The sequence below is a fragment of the Octodon degus genome, unplaced genomic scaffold (assembly GCF_000260255.1).
Source record: "Octodon degus isolate 3935 unplaced genomic scaffold, OctDeg1.0 scaffold00072, whole genome shotgun sequence".
Classification (NCBI taxonomy): domain Eukaryota; kingdom Metazoa; phylum Chordata; class Mammalia; order Rodentia; family Octodontidae; genus Octodon; species Octodon degus.
The window spans coordinates 402693-418734 of NW_004524648.1; the positions used below are offsets into that span (position 1 = coordinate 402693).

At 47.2% G+C, this 16042-nt stretch overlaps 1 protein-coding gene across 6 annotated transcripts in view; it reads right to left on the bottom strand.

Moving 5' to 3' along the window:
• Rap1gap2 (RAP1 GTPase activating protein 2) overlaps positions 1-16042 on the bottom strand; it is a 270799-nt gene that overhangs the window by 117234 nt on the left and 137523 nt on the right. For 5 of the 6 annotated variants that reach the window (XM_023719944.1, XM_023719943.1, XM_023719942.1 and 2 more), the window contains one exon: positions 14227-14322. The exons of the other annotated variant lie outside the window; for it this stretch is intronic. In XM_023719944.1, coding sequence (XP_023575712.1) covers positions 14227-14322 — 96 coding nt within the window. The remainder of the gene's footprint in view (positions 1-14226; positions 14323-16042) is intronic. 6 annotated transcript variants of the gene reach the window in all.

Sequence of the window (16042 nt, forward strand, 5' to 3'; positions counted from 1 at the left end):
TCCACATCTTGCACAGCAATTAACCACTAGGAAGAATGTATGCAATGTGTTAATTATTGAAACTGTCCTACCAATTTGATTTGAAACTGTCTCACTGTTATTTGTTTATCAATAAAATTATGGGGAAAAAATTGCAGTAATGATCTTTACCCCACACCCCAGATGTTTCTGAAGATGAAATGAGATGACAAATGTGAATGCGCCTAACACATGGAGCAGCAGTTGATCAGTCAATGTCTGCCAGCTCCATATCTACTGAATTTGCAGAATTCACTTCAGTGAGGTGAGGGACCAACATTTATCGAGTCTTCATTACAAGTGACAGAACCTCAATGAAATATTATTGCCTGCGTGTTCCTGCAGCTAAGTACAACAGGCATTCTTGAGCCCACTCTATGGCTGGAGAAACTGAGGCTAAGAGTTAAATAACAAGGCCAACGGGCAGTGATGTCTCCAGGCTCCAGGTTTCGAACCACCAGCTAGTGCTGGCTGGGTGCACTACAGACCAGGCTGGAGACCCAGAGCAGGAAGCTCAGGGCTGAATCCCACCCGCAACCAAGGCTTTCTGATGTTAGCCGCCACCACCCCAGGCCCTTCGTTTGGTCTGGATACAGAGCATCTTCTGTTTTATGTCAGTGGGCAGGGGATCGTTCCTCTAAACTGGACATCTCTAGCAGGGAGAAGCTACACACACCAGATTTCATCAAAGCTAGAACACCTCCGCTGGAAGGTTCGCATTATGTTAAGTACCACTAAAAAAGCAAATCAATTTTATAAAACACAAACTGTGGCATAGTATTGCCTGAGAGATGCTCCTGATTTCAGAGCCATTAAGAGAGGAGAGGAGCGTGTCTCAGAAGCAGTGAAATACAGTAGCAGACACTCCGTAATTATATGTACTCAGTAATTACTCAGATACTCAGTAATTATTTCTTGGGGTAGTAGAAAGAGCACTGAACTTGAAATCTTAAGACTGAAGCTTGTATCTTACCAGCTGGCTAACAAGAGAGCTTTATTTACTAAGCCTCAATTTCTTCCTCTGTGTGTGTGTGTGTGTGTGTGTGTGTGTGTGTGTGTGTGTGTATTTAGTCGTTAAAGGATCTCACTACGCAGCTTGGATTCATAGTGATCCTCCTGTTTTCAGCCTTCCCAGCTCTGGGATTACAAGTATACACGACCACCTGTGGCCTCTGTGGCCCACTCAGCCCGCCCTGGCGCAGCATGTGGTACTGGGGATAGATCCCCAGTCCCTGCACTTGCCTAAACTTGCCTAAGCAGGCACTTTAATCCACTGAGCTATCTCACCAGCCCTCAATTTCTTATCTGTAGAATGATAATATAACTCTCTTACAGGATGCTATAAGAATGAGTTATATTATTAGAGTTCAAGAAAGTGTTTTGTATTGTTTTTTTAAACATTTATTTATTTTGTGTGTGTGTGTGTGTGTGTGTGTGTGTGTGTGTGGCCAGCTCAGCCCACCAGGGGGCACAGCTGGCTGGCATGTGGTGCTGGGGGACCGAACCGTGGTCCCTGTGCTTTGCCAAGCTTGTTCCAAGTAGGTGCTTTAGACCACTGAGCCATCTCTCCAGCCCCAAGAAAGTGTTTTGTATGCAAGCTGTAAAGCACATACTGACCTGAAGTATAAACAGGAAGCAAATGAACAGACAATAGACAGTGTTCTGACTTGGATACGGTTTGACTGTCTCCCGAGGGTTCGTGTGCTGAAACTTGATCCTGCTGTGAGGTATTGAGAATGTGGAAATTTAATCTAAGCATGGTTTTTGGAGCTGAGGCCGTGGGGCAGTGAACAGGATTAGGTCAAGGTCAGCATGGTGGAAGCTTCATGACTGAATACTGGTGGCTTTATAAGAAAGACCAGAAGAGATGTGTTTCCTGCCTCTCACACATGATGCCCATTTTCACCTTGGGTCTCTGCCAGCAAAAAGGCCACAGACAGATGTAAGCCCTTATTTGAACCTCCTGAGCCAAAATAAATCTCTTTTCTTCATTAAGTTACCTACTCTTAGATATTTTGTTATAGTAATGAAAACCAGATTAACATACACCATTAGCAAGTGTTTGCAAGGGGCACTGTACAAGCCAGGCTGCCTTGGGGCAACCAGTGCCATTTTCCAGGAAACTACTGGGGCTCGGCTGGAGCTTCCAAGCTGCCCTGCGCTGGGTGAGGTACAAAGTCTACACCATGGAAACTCTCTGAGCCAGGCTTTATGGCGTCAGTTGGCAGAGTCCTTGGTCGTGATCCAGCCTACGGGCTGAATCTTCTAATCTCTCCCACAAAGCGGGACTCAGCTGCAGGTCGGAGCCTCCCAGGGGGGGAATTATAAAAACAGGTCTGCAAATCTCATCAGGCTATTTGAGACAAACCCTGCAGACCTGGGACAGAGTGAACCAGAGGGGTTCGACATCCCAGGAGAGGCAACGGCTAAGCAAAGACTCAGCCGAGGTAAGGAGGAGGAGGATGGTTAGGCTCTGGCCTTTCCAGTGACCATACTGTCTCACTAGACTTCTGGGATTGTGTCTCTTCCTGAAGAAAGAGAGCCCCTGAGGCTTGAGCCATGGGAGGTGTTGGCCTTCCAGAAGAATCTCTGCTTCCTTCCTAGCCTCTTCACTTTGAGAAAAGACAAAAGGTCATGGACCTCCTGCTAACTGGCCCTGATGGGTGGCTCCAAGCTGGTCTCTGCTCCCCAGGCAAAGTTCCTGCATAAACCAGGGCAGCTTCCAACTCACCAGTTCACATTTAGGTACTTCCTTTCTCTCTCCCTTTCCCTCCCCACCCTCCTGCCCACTGTCCTGCTAGCTCTCTGAGAATGGTAGAAGCAGCCAGATTGTGTTGTACACTTGGACTCCAGCTCTGGAACTGGGCAGCAGAAGCCTTCTGAGCCCTGGCCCAGCCACAGGCAAGGTGGAAACCAGGCACTGTGGATAGTGGGACCAATCAGTTGCCTCCCCAAGTCTTGGCCTAGGCTGTGTCTCAGGGTGGAAGGAGTTAAGACACTTCTGAATCCGTCCATCCAGAGCAAACCATCACAGGCCGCATGTGAAGCCTGCGCTGTACCTTGAAATCCTCGTCCCCTTCTCTATCTCAGCTGTCCCCTGCCAAAGCCCCCCTCTCGTTCTCCCACCTCTTCAGACAGAGTCCAGAAAACCTCAGGAAATGGTGAACTTGGCTTCAGCCAGGGAAGGTGTCCACATCCTGCCAGTAATCTGGCTGGGACCCGCAGCTCAGTTCATAGTCCTCAGCAGGAAGATTCAACTCATTCCCCAGGCTGCCTGGGGAAAACTGTTCCTGAAGCAGGAAGCATCACATACCAAGGCACACCACATACCCACAAGCTCCCTGACGGGCCTCCCCTTTCTCTGGGCCTTGAGTTTCCATGCTCATGAAGGAGTATGCAGCTGGCCACCTCTCTTCCCCTCCATCAGGGTTAGACCTGCCTCCCTGGCATTCACAAGATCCCTCACCAGCAGCCACCACTAGGTGCCACAGAGTTTTTTACTCCCAGTACCCTCTTGCCTTGAACACACTCCCATCTATATACCCTCTGCTTCAAGGTGAAGGAGAAGACAAGAACACACCCCCTAGGCCCACATCAGCAGCAAATGCAGGCTTAAAGATTAGCTAAATCAGAATTTCAGTGATCTGGGCTCCTCTTGCTAATAGCTTCCTTCTGCACCCAATCCCATAGATTACTGGGTTTTCACTACAGCCTGTGACTTACCAAGCACATAGCAGGTACTCATCAAATATGCTGGGTCAAGAACTGAACAAATCAATGCATACCTAGGTGCTACAAGTCGGGCTCATCAAACAATGGTGGTATTGGAAAAGAGGTCACAGGAAACAGTAAGTTGGAGGGTTCATGCTTCTGATAGGACTGAGAGAGATACCACCAGAAATCAGTCCTAATCTCCTATAAAAGACTCCAGTCTTTCCTTTACCACGAGGAGATGGGAAGAAGACTAAGGGGCTCCGGCCTCCCCAGCAGCTGAGAGTTTCATCTCAGGTTAACCTGCAAGAAAGGGGAACATGTGCAAACTGCATGTGCCTTTCCTTCCCCATCTCCCAGTTAATGATTAGCTAAATAGGTGCTCAGGCCCCAGCCCCAGCAGCCTAATTATAAATGTACAAGTGTACAGGGACTTGGATGCTAAATAGCTCTCTTCTCCACAAACCAGATGTCAAATAACACAATTGCCCCACCCCTTTTTGCCAGCTGGGGCTGATGAATGGGGTGAGGGGCAAGTGAAGACCCTGAAAAGGTTTAAAGGAGGAAAGAAAGCTCCGATGCCTGTCCTGGCCTCAGCTGCCCTGGTTGAAGAAATCATTCAGCTGCAAATCCATTCATAACAAAGACTGTTTCCCACGATATGCACCCCCAGACAGAAACCCAGAACACAAGGATGATACAACAAAAGGCCACCCAAAACTTCTGCATTCACACTCACCTCCCACGGGGACTCACAATAAACACCCACAGCCTGTTCCTCCTGAGGTTTATGGGCCCCGAAGGTGAAGGCAAGGACCATTAACCAGCTGCACATGCCCTCCTGCTATAAACAGAGATCATCTGCTGTTGTTTCCAATTTGCCCACCCAGAGGTCCCCTACTCAAATGCAGACAACAAAGAAGAGGCCAAAGTTAGAGAACATAGCCCTTTTCTCCTGATGCAATTCCTTGTCTACCAAAAGAGATCAATGCACCCAGCATACATGATCGAAGGTGTGCTGCCACAAGGCCCCCAGGGTGGGTGCCACCTTCCAGACCTGGGATTGAAGCTAAAAGTTAGGCCAGGCTGAAGCTGGAGACAGGCCTATAGATAGGGTGCATGGGAGGCACCCACAGCGGCCCCATCCTCAGGAAGCTGTGGTGGACACCCTCAGGCCTGCAAGGGCCACTGAGTGGTAACACTGGCAGCAGATACAGTGGTCAGGCCCAGTCTGCAAACCTGAGCACAGCTGGCACAGTGGGACACTGATAGGCTTGCCACTCCTCCTCCAGCCACAGGCGACCACCTGGTATTGATGGTGTCGGCCACAAGAGGGCCTGGTGAGCCAGAAGAAAGCTCCAGACTCACAGCTGGGGCAGCTGGAGCTCCAGATCACCTTGAGGCCATGCAGCGCCTCAAGGCCATGCAGTGCCAAGCCAAATGCAAAGTACGTCCATCCACTGAGAGCTCTGTACAGTCCCAAATCCGCATCTAGGATCCTCCTAGCTCCCCAAGGGGCAAGTAACATGCCCTGGCCTCACAGCACAGACCCATTTTCACTAAATCAGTTCTTTTGGCCACACAGTTGTCCAGAGGAGTGATGAACTAGCACACCAGGAATGACCAGTCTGAAAGGGCCACTTGGCATGTGAAATTATAGCCCTGCTCTCCCATGTCTGAAGGACATGATGGGTCTGCTGGGAGCAACGAGTTGGGTGGGAGAGGAGAATCCCATGGCAGACAAGAGTTGTAGGCATGAAACCCATGAAGGGAAACAACTGTTAGGACCTGCTCAAGACCACAGTGCTGATGTAAGTGACCCCTCCCAGAAATGACCTCACCAGTACACCATCCCACGAAGTCCCCCTAGAGACGTCCCAGGTAGCCATGTGTCATCTCCAATGAGGCTAAGACTGCCCTGCCTTTCTGCCCACCTCCCCTCAGCTCCTCGGCTGCTAGCACCCTGCTCTGCCTCAGCAGGACATGAGGCTGCCCGAGACCCAGCTATATCATGCTAAGCATCATCCCACAGGAAGTCTTTGGGATTCAACCAACTTGGTGAGATTCCCTTTCAGAGGACAAAGGCTCGCTTATGAATCACCTCTAACGGGGACTCCTCTAGATGCATCAATTAGAACAGGGTGTCCCTCAAGGGACAGGCTCGGCTGGATTTCATGGTCACTCATCACCTGTGCCAGGTGCCTAGCGCACACACTTCACAGGGCTGGGTAGGAATCTGCAGGAAACACCTCTGAAGCCAGCCCCGAGGTCTCTCAAGAGGCTGCCTAGTGTGATCAAGGTGACATTCTTCATGGGACCAGTCTCATGCTGAGACTTATGCTGAGCCTGACCCAGACCTACCCCGCCACCCATAGCAGCTGATGGCCAATTCCCAGAAGAGACCATCTGGGTCAGAGTCCCCACACACGGATCAAGAATTAGAGATTATCAGTGGACTGGAAGGCCCTGCAGACTTTTCCAGGCAGCAATATTGAATTTTAAACATGTGTGCCTGTTTACTCTCCCTGCCCGAGCCTTTCCGTAGCCAGGCAACACTATCTGACCTGGGGGACCAGGAGGGGGACTTTCCATGCCAGACAGGTCACCTGGGGAGGGTTATCTCAGTACATCTAGTCTGAGCATAATGAACTCCTCTCTCCCCTCCCATGTCCTCTCACCCTCAAGCCTGATGACCCTCAACTTGCACTCTCACCACAGATGCCCACTCTGACGGGCAGTAGCAGCGAGCAACTGAGGTTCTTGGAACGGAAACAGTGAACTCGTCAGAACAAGACAGAAGCACATTGCTGGGATTAGGTGTCATTATCAACCTTGTGAGAAGCTTTGCTGTTTCCCTGCTGGCCAAACTGAGAGCCAGCAGACTGAAACTGCCCCAAGAAAGATTTAGGTTAGATCAGAGAAGATGACTATTCCTGATCGGAGGCAGGCAATGGCACCTTCTCACCTTCCTCCAAAACCAGAGCAGACAAGTCCAAATTGGGCCTTGGCAAGTAAAACTCACATTATGTCTTTGTGGGTTTGTTTTCTCATTACCTCTCCACCAGGATAGAAGACCTACAGGCTGCTTGCTGAAGGTTACAAAATCAAGGTCATGTCTCAACTCTAAACTGACGAAATGAGTTGTGTGACTTTTTCTCTGAGAAAAAAAAAGTAAGGACATTTAACAGGACTCATAACCCATGGTGGTGAAAGCAGGGTGAAGACACACGAAATCGTATAATGAGCCACAGGCTCACAAAGTAACACCCGAATGAGGCAAGTGAGAATTAGCCACAGAGCCGCAGGATCCCACAGAAGACCCCTGTGTGCTAGACCCCTTAGAACTTCCTCTAGGAAGCAGGTCAAGATGCCCATTGTACAGATGTGGAACCCAGGACTACACAAGGCCCAGCCTCTCCCACTGCACCATGCAGGAGACCTGAGCCTGTGACAATCTGAACAATAACCCACCTGGAAACATGTGGAATTTTATAGCAAAAGGTATTAAGGTTGTGAACAGAATTAACATTGCCACCAGGTGAGCCTGGGAAGGGAAGCGTGGCAGGATAATCCAGGTGGGCCCAATGTAAGTAAGAGTTTACAATCAGAAAGAGGAGGCTGCCATGGAGCAGAGAGGTGGATGCACAGGAAGAACTTGGCCCAGCGGTGCTGGCTATGAAGACTGGAAAGGAGCCAAAGGCCAATGCACACAGGTGGCTTCCTACAAACTGGAAAAGGCAAGGGAATCCATTTTCCTGTAGAGCTGCTAGAGAGAATGTAGCTTTGCCAGTATCTTACTAATATCTTAAGCTAATGGAGCCCACACTTCTGACCTCCAGAAATATGAGATGACATATCTGTGTGGCCCAAGCCCCAAGTTTGTGGTCATGAGTTACAGCAACCATAAGAAACCAGTGGAAACCTCCTACAGGTACAAGTCCAATCTGGCTTGGTGAGGAGGAAGGAAATGTACCACTCTGGCTTGTGCCTCTGAATTAGTAACTATTCCCTCAACACCAAAATGCTCCATGATATGTAGTCACAGTCTGAAGTCAACTTCATTTGGGGCTGAGGTGCACCTCAGTAGCAGACCACTTTCCTAGCACACATGAGGCTCTTGGTTCAACAGCCAACACTGCAAACAAATTTTTTGTAAAGAATTTATTTTAAGCCAGGCATTGTGACACATGCCTAGCATGCAGCAGCCTGAGGCAGGTGGATCACCGAAAGTTCAAGACCAACCTGAGCTACCTATGAAGTTTCAAGCCAGCCTGAAATAAACAGTGAGACTCTGTCTTAAAAATAAATAAATAAAATTTAAGGATTTTTTCTTTACTTTTTTTGGATAACTGACTTGTTTTTTTTTGTTTTTTAGGGAAGGGTCTACACAGTGTGTAGGGTCTCACTACTAGATCGGACTCATAGTGATCCGCCTGTTTACAGCCTTCCAAGAGCTGGGATTACAGGTGCATGCCACCATACCCAGTCTCAACTGCCATCTCAGCCTGCCCCAGGAGATCAAACCCACAGCCCCTGAGCCTGCTTGCAGGTGCTTTAATCCGCTGAGCTATTTGGCCGGGCCTGGTTAACTGACTATGAACTGAACTAGTCCTTGAAGAAAAAGAAAAAAAAAAAAAAAAAAATGAACTAGTCCTTGAAAAACCTAGTGTGGGGCTAGGGGTTATAGCTCAGTGGCATAGTGTCTGCCTGGCAATCACACGGCCCTGTATTCAATGCCCAGTACCAAAAAAAAAAAAAAAAAACATGGTATAGACTGCTGACCTCCACTATGCCCAGAATACAGGCAGAAAGGAACATTAACAGGTCACAGATCACATCATGCCCATAGGACTTGGGACCTGCCAACTGGCTTCGGAGCTCTCCACTCCAAATCAGGACAAGCTGTTGGCCCAGGAGGCCTGGCTTCTTTCTCCCACCTCTGTCATCAGCACTAACTCCAGGTGCCTTTGGATGCTGGATTCCTAGCTCAACCTGGCTCTCCTGCAACAAAATTCCTAACCCTCACCCAACCCCAGCACTTACTGAACCCTCTATGGGCTCTGTAGACTCACCACTGTGTTCCTCAAAACTGAAGAAGCTTCCTGACCTCTACCCTGCTTTGCTAAGTGGACTTCTGAGGGACTTGCTCTAAGGCTGTGAGGCCTGGAAGTTTTCCCATGGATCCCAGAATCAATCTCCTTTTGGAGAAACACCTGAAGGACTAAGATCTTCCTGATGTTCCCTGGCCTCACTCATGTTCCATCTTGTTTTACTTGCATAAGGCCATTTCTGTGGTTCTTCCTTCTTGCAACCATTAAGCCTGCAAATCACAGAGATTCTACCTTCCCAGTCCAACCAGGAGTCACAAGCAGGAGGCCCCATAGAAATCATCCACAACTGCTACTTCCTGTCTCCCAGGCCTGCTGGCCACACAGGACACACCCAAAGGGGCACTCTAGGACAGTTCTGAACCGCATCTGGACATCCACAGTGAAATGAGGCCAGGGAGCCATGAAAAGGTCTGACCTGATTCTCAGCATCATTCTGATATGTGGCTCTTATCACTTCTGGTCACCCTGGAGGACGGCCCTGCACCAGGACCACCACCACCCTTAGAAAGGAGTTCCAAAATCAAGCAGCAGGCAAAGGAATGAGGGGAGCCCATGACCCCAGACAGCAGAGATGAACTTTGAAATAAACATCATCATGTTAGCCAAACCAGATAGCTGGGGATAAATTTTCCTGACAAATTCACCAATTTGTGCACATTGATGATACAAATCTGACTCCTCCGCATCACCTTTCTTATTCCTTCCTGCCCCTTCTCCATCACCTGACCTCTCCTCTTCTCCTCAGCTTTCTTTCCCTTCTCATTACTCCTTGCCTCTTCTGCTCCCTAATAACAAACTCCTTTTCTTTCTCCTCAACACTTCTCTGTAGCAGACGATGCAACCAAGTCATCCACCCCCTACTTCTGGCTTCCCACATGCAGTCAGCCAGCCACCATATTAACACTTGACATTTCAGAAACTTCTTGGTCTCACTGCCAAATCGAATCAGCTCAGCCCATGTCATTAGCTCACATACCCAACTGGCTCCTGAGACAGGCTCAGCTTGAGTTACACATGTTACTGGGCCCGGCCCTGAAGGCTGTCTCCATGTATCTGGACAGGGAAGCCCATTATCCTGGGCCGCTGTTCTCCGAATAGCAGTTCCCCACACGGCGCACACTCTCCAAGGGCCAAGTTCACAGACGGTACCATCTTCCCTCTAAGATCACCTGATTCTCTTATTTCAAAGCAGGGCCAACCACAATATATAGAGTTAAAAAAAAATTTTTTCTTAAATTACCTCTGTGCTTGATGATTTAATTATTTTTTATAATCTTTTCTCTCATCTTTAAAAAAAACTCAAAAATTAATACATCTTTTAGAGAGGAAACATCTCTTTAAACTTCAGCAATTTCTTCTAAGCTGTTAGGGTTTTCTTTTTTTCCCCATTCTTAGTTAAATATAAGGAAAACCAAATTGCAATCCTGTACTACAAAGGAGCACAAACAGAATGATCTCATTTCTGTATGTCTCTGTGTGCACAATGCCAAGATACTTTGATGCTAAGCAAGTGCTAAGAATGGCTATTTCTGAATGGCAGGGTTATTAGGATTTAGGGGATGGTTTGTTTTATGATACTGGAGATTGAACGTAAGGCCTTCCCACTGCATTACATCCATAACCCATTTTTTAATTACTTTTTTATTTAAAGACAAGGTCTCACTGAGTTGCCCAAAGTGACTCCAAGTTGCAATCCTCCTGCCTCAGCCTCCCAAGTGCTGGGATTACAAAGGTGTGCCACAACAGCCAGCTCTTAATTGTTTAATAATGATTATTTTTACACTTTATAATAGCTTAAACTTTTTATAATAAGAATGTATCATTTTAGGGCCAACGAGATACTTCAGCAGATTAAAGCACCTGCTTAGGCAGACACAAGGACCAGGATTCAATCCCCGTGTCATGCCAGCCTGGCCCCGGGGCACACTGAGTCAGCAATTGAGACTGGGCATGGTGGCACATGCCTGTAATCCCAGTGGTTGGGAGGCTGAAAACAGGAAACTCACAAGTCCGACCTGTGTAGTGAGACCCTGCAGATCCTGTACTAAATACATTTTTTTAAAAAAAGAATGTATCATTTTATTAAAAATAGCTTGTTAAGCGTTTCATTTGTCTTGATTTGGGGTTTTCATTTTCTGTTGACTTGCATAAAAAGCTTTATGAAAATTCTCTGAGAAAATGTGGGCTTTCTTGCTCATCACCAATTCTCAAAGTGGATCAATGAAAGAAGACTGGTCAGTCACCTGTAATGAGTATTTATTAATATTCCTGCACTTGCAGAAGAGGGAGGAAGAGGACATATGAATGGCCTGCATATGAATGGCCCTGTCTCCACGGAACTGTCCTGGGGCTAAGAATGTTGCCTGAGATGCTGGGCTCCCAGAGGGTAAGTGGTTGGCAAAGAAAGAATTCCAATTTATGAGGCAACAGGTCTGAATTCAAATCTACCTCCCTGTGTTTAATTTTAGGCTACAGTGTTTTATCCTTGCTGAGCCAGTGTCCTTAGTTACTTGGATTTTGAACTCATTGAGGTCATTTTCTGCAAATTAGTAACAGGGTGCTCAAGACCACTCATTAGTTTAAAAATTACAGCCTTAAGCTCCCATATCCGGGGAATTCCTCCTAAGACTAAAGAGTTCTTTTTATAACTGCCCTTAGCAAACAAGACCTAGTATTTGTGTAGATTAAAGGGTAATAACCTCAGAATGTGTTAAATTGTAGTAACCTAAGTCAGAGTAATTCATGTTGATGTATATGTACCTAAGACAATCAGCCCCTATATAATAGGTGATAATTAAGTTTAGGCCAGACTCCCTGTTGATCCTTGTAGGAATGTAGCTACTGATTTATCTGGATACTATACTCAATCTATTGTCAAGTTAACCTGTGAATTGTGCCTGTATGCATTGGTAGGTTATAAATGATTAATTTTAAAATATGTGTGTGTGCTAAGTAGAGAGTAGTTTCTGTTTAAAAACCCTATTTTCTGTTACTCAATATTCCTGTGGACTCCTTGCATGTGGCCTTCTGTGGTCACAAGGAGGGGAAGAACTGCTCCACCCTGTCTATGTGAGCTGCAGCTGCGCTGGGCTAGGTCCACCTGGCCCAGCAAGACCCTCCCCACACCACACACCTGTGTAGTCACACTTGCCATCCAGCTATACAAAGGGGAGCAGGTGCTGGCAGGGCTCTGGGCCTCACTGGGCTCTTACCAGGAGCTCCCCCAGAGAGCATGGCCCAGGCTGTGCTGCACTGGGTTAAATGTGAGCCCCCGAAAGGTATGTCCTGTGAGTGTGACCTGACTTGGAAAATAGGTCTTGGCAGACATTAGGGATTGAATGCATGTGTCTTCCAAAATTCATGTATTAGAATTTAAATGCCAAGGTGATCATGGCATTACAAGGTGGAGCCTTTGAGAGCTGATTAGTTCATGAGGGCTTTGCCCTTGTGAATGGGATTCATGTCCATACAAAAGGACTGTAGGGAATTAATTGGGTCTTTTTGCCCATCTATCATATGACAACACAACGACAAGGCACTGGCTTCAAAGCCCAGGGTGGTCTCCACCATACACTGACTCTGCTGTCACCTTCCTCTGGGATTTCTCAGCTTCTACAACTGTGAGAAATAAATTTCTAATGCTTATAAATTACTCGGGCTATAATATCTCACTATAGAAGCACAAAGGGATGAAGATAAGCGGATATAATTAAGGTAAGACCCTGAAGATGAGATCATCATCCTGGCTTATCCAAGCCGACAAGTGCTCTTATTAGAGACACGTAAAGTAGTGGCACCCAGGAAGACCAGAGGCCACTGGGAATGGAGGCACAGTCGCATGGTCCCAAGCCAAAGGTACACTCGGAGCCCTTGGAAGCTGGAAGAAGCAAACGAGGACTCTTCCCTCCTCTAGAGATTTTGGTGGGAGCAAAGCCTTTTAGGGACACCTTGATCTCAGACTTCTGGCTTCCAGAACCATGAAAGAATAAATCTCTGATGTTTTAAGCCACCAGGTTTGTGCTAATTCGATACAGCAGCCCTAGAAACAAACACACAGCCCAAGGCCTGGAGCTCTATCTCCATACTGCCTAAGAGCAAGGAGCCCACCAGGAATCCAGTGGAAGTCAATGGGAAGGAGACACATGGGGGGAACTACAAGGGCGCAGAACTCCACAAGTGACATCCCTTCAGGAGCAAACACAGAACCCACCATCCATTCACCCCCAAAGCCCCAGACACCTGGCCTGAGGGTCAGGTAAAAGACACTCATGTGCTTGGTTAGGGTTGAGCACAAAATCAGGCTGTGCCCATCTGATGTCACGGAAGTGTCTATGGTGGCTGGAAGAAAGGAGCAGGCTTGTCACCTAAGTCACTCTATGTGTTTGGTTAATAACCACTAGCATACGGAGGTACCTATACTGAATACCCATACAGTACCTAATCCTTTATGAAGCCCTGACTGGCCCACTTTCTCCTTAAATCCTCACAGAATCCCTATTGGGTGAGCTCAGTTCTACAAATAAAGAAGCTGAGACTCAACATTACCGAACTACATGAGGTCACACAGTTGGTTATTAACCCAAGACCAAAAGCAAGGCCCAGCTAATTCAATGGGGCAGGAGAATGTGAAATAATCAAGGATGCCAGAGTGCCAGGGGCTAAGTTCTGGGGTGCGACAGCTGGTCAGCCCTCCAAAGGCCACGGGTGTAACTAGGGCAGAGCAGCTGAGAAGCATCACTGGGGACATGTCCTCAACATTAAATCAGCATCTTTCAAACATAAGTGAGGTAGATGAGACCCAGGCAGAAACAGGAGGAGGGCACCCCAAGAAGAGGCCTGAAAAAGAAGGAGCCTGCTATCAAACATCTGGCTGCTCATCCTGCACCCCACATCTCTGCCCAGGACTTTTAGACCCTGCCTCCTGCCTTCCAACGTTCCCCACAAAGTCAGTGTCTCTCCCAGAAATATCGGCTCATTTTAATATTACTTCCAGCCAAAAGGAATTAGGAAGGATATTTTTGGTGATAGATCATAAAATATGTTCCAAGGCCAACCTCAGAGCTCCCAACAGCCTTGAATTACCCAAGCCCGTCCACTGTTCAATCCCAAAAACCTTCTGGAGACTGCGAGCCTTGCAGGTTCTTGCTGTCACAATGGAAACCACCTGGCTTGTGATTCCTGTTTGGTTCAGGGAAGCCAACTCAGAAAGCAAAAATTTGGAGCACCATCCCGAAAAATACTCTCCACAAAGTCCCCACCCCCGGGTCTGCCTTAGTTTGCTGGACCGAATCTTTCTTTGGGGCTTTTTTCTAACAGCTTCATCGTCATCCACATTGATCAGGCAGGGCTTCACATCCGATACACAGTCTCACGTGGGACCACTCACACGAAATGCAATGTCAGTTCTTGTTCGTTCCATACAGTCAGACCTCTCCACTGTGGGCACATGGCAGGACAGAAATCCAGGAATCCTATGGAAAAACTACAATGACAACATTAAAAATTGTGATGTACTTCCTTCCAGATTTTGTAAGCAACGCTGTCTTAGAAACGAAGTTTTTAGAAGAATAATGACATTCGTGTAGCACATATTACATGCCTCTGTTCTAGATAAATGCACATTATCCCAAGTAATCCTCATTACAAACACATGAGGCAGGAATTCTTATTACCTGTGTTCTGAAAATAGAGACAGTGAGGCACAGAGAAGCTGCACACTAAGTAGTTAAGCCACACAGCCTGGCTCTAGAAATTCTGTCCTCAGCTTCTTCTCTATATAGCTTCAACTCTTTGAAGAAGCACCTCACAGAGACCCAGCCCAGGTCAAAAGAACTAAAGTAGCATTCAGGGCATGCAAGATCCTGTGGCCAGGAAGAAAAAAAAGAGAAATGAGCTGGAAAATCAAAGGAGAGGAGAAGAATGTTCAGAGGGAGAATTCTGGGAGCCCAGGCCCCTGTTCCTCCCACCCAGAGGAGAAAAAGAAGAAGTCTCAAGCAATAGCAATGGCAAGCCCAAGGACTGTGGCATGGGCTCCATGAGCAATTTCTAGGAAGTAGGGCACCCATCTGGGACAAGAAATAGGACCCCAAAGACACATGGGAACAAGGGAGGAATTCTGATGAGCCGGCAGCTCTGGGTCCCCCAAGTAAGTTCTATTTCTCAAGGACAAGGATCACTGCCTTCACCATCACCACAACCAGTCATGGAGGTTGACTGCGTTAAGCACTCCAGTAGCGACTCCATGACTTACCTACCCTATTACTCTCCAACATCGTTCCTTCACATGGGTACTGCCCCATCACACAGGTGGAGAGACTGGAGGTCAGGGAGACCCAAGGGCTGGCTCCAAAGATTCATATAGAGTGGAGCAATGGCTATGACCCCACAGGTTTCAGAGCACACAGACGGAACCAAGTCCCCATCCTAGCTCTACCACTCACCAGCTGTGGGACCTCTTGTGACAATTTCACTCAGGGATGCCAAAAGTAATTCATGTCAAACAATTCCAAATGACTGTCAGGAGTCTGCTTGCAATGGTTTGATGGACAGGAGTCTGAAACCATGTCTAAGGATCATTACGAATATCTGCCACAGGGGCATAAGGCGAGGTGATGGCACAACAGTCACATATTTTCTATCCCCAGTCTCAAGAAATTCCATAGCTACACAATACATGGGTGTATATCTATAGCCAGCAGGGTTTTTACTAAAACACCAAAGCAATTCAGTGGGGGAAAGAAGTGATGCTGGAACAACAGGATATCCATATAAGAATAAATGGGCCTGGACCCTTCCACCATGCCATGCACCATTAAATTGAGATGGATCTCAATTGGTTCAATGACATTAGTCATGTGAAAAATGCAAATTAAAACTACAATACTACACCACTACATGCCCACTTGAGTGGCTAAAAGTAAAAAGACGAACAATGGCAAAACTAACAGTGGTGACAGTGTGAAGCAGCCAGAGCTCTAGTGGCATTATTGGCCAAAATGTAAAGTGGTACAAACATTAGGAAATAGTTGGATGCTGTCATATAAAGTTAAACATTCACTTACTCTTTGCCCTAGCAATTTTACTCCTAGAAAATGAAAACGTGTACAAATAAAACAAAATTTACTCCAGAATGTTTACAGCATTTGGCTGTTCCCGCCTACAGCCCAAACTGGAAACAATGCAAATATCTCTTGATAAAAAAA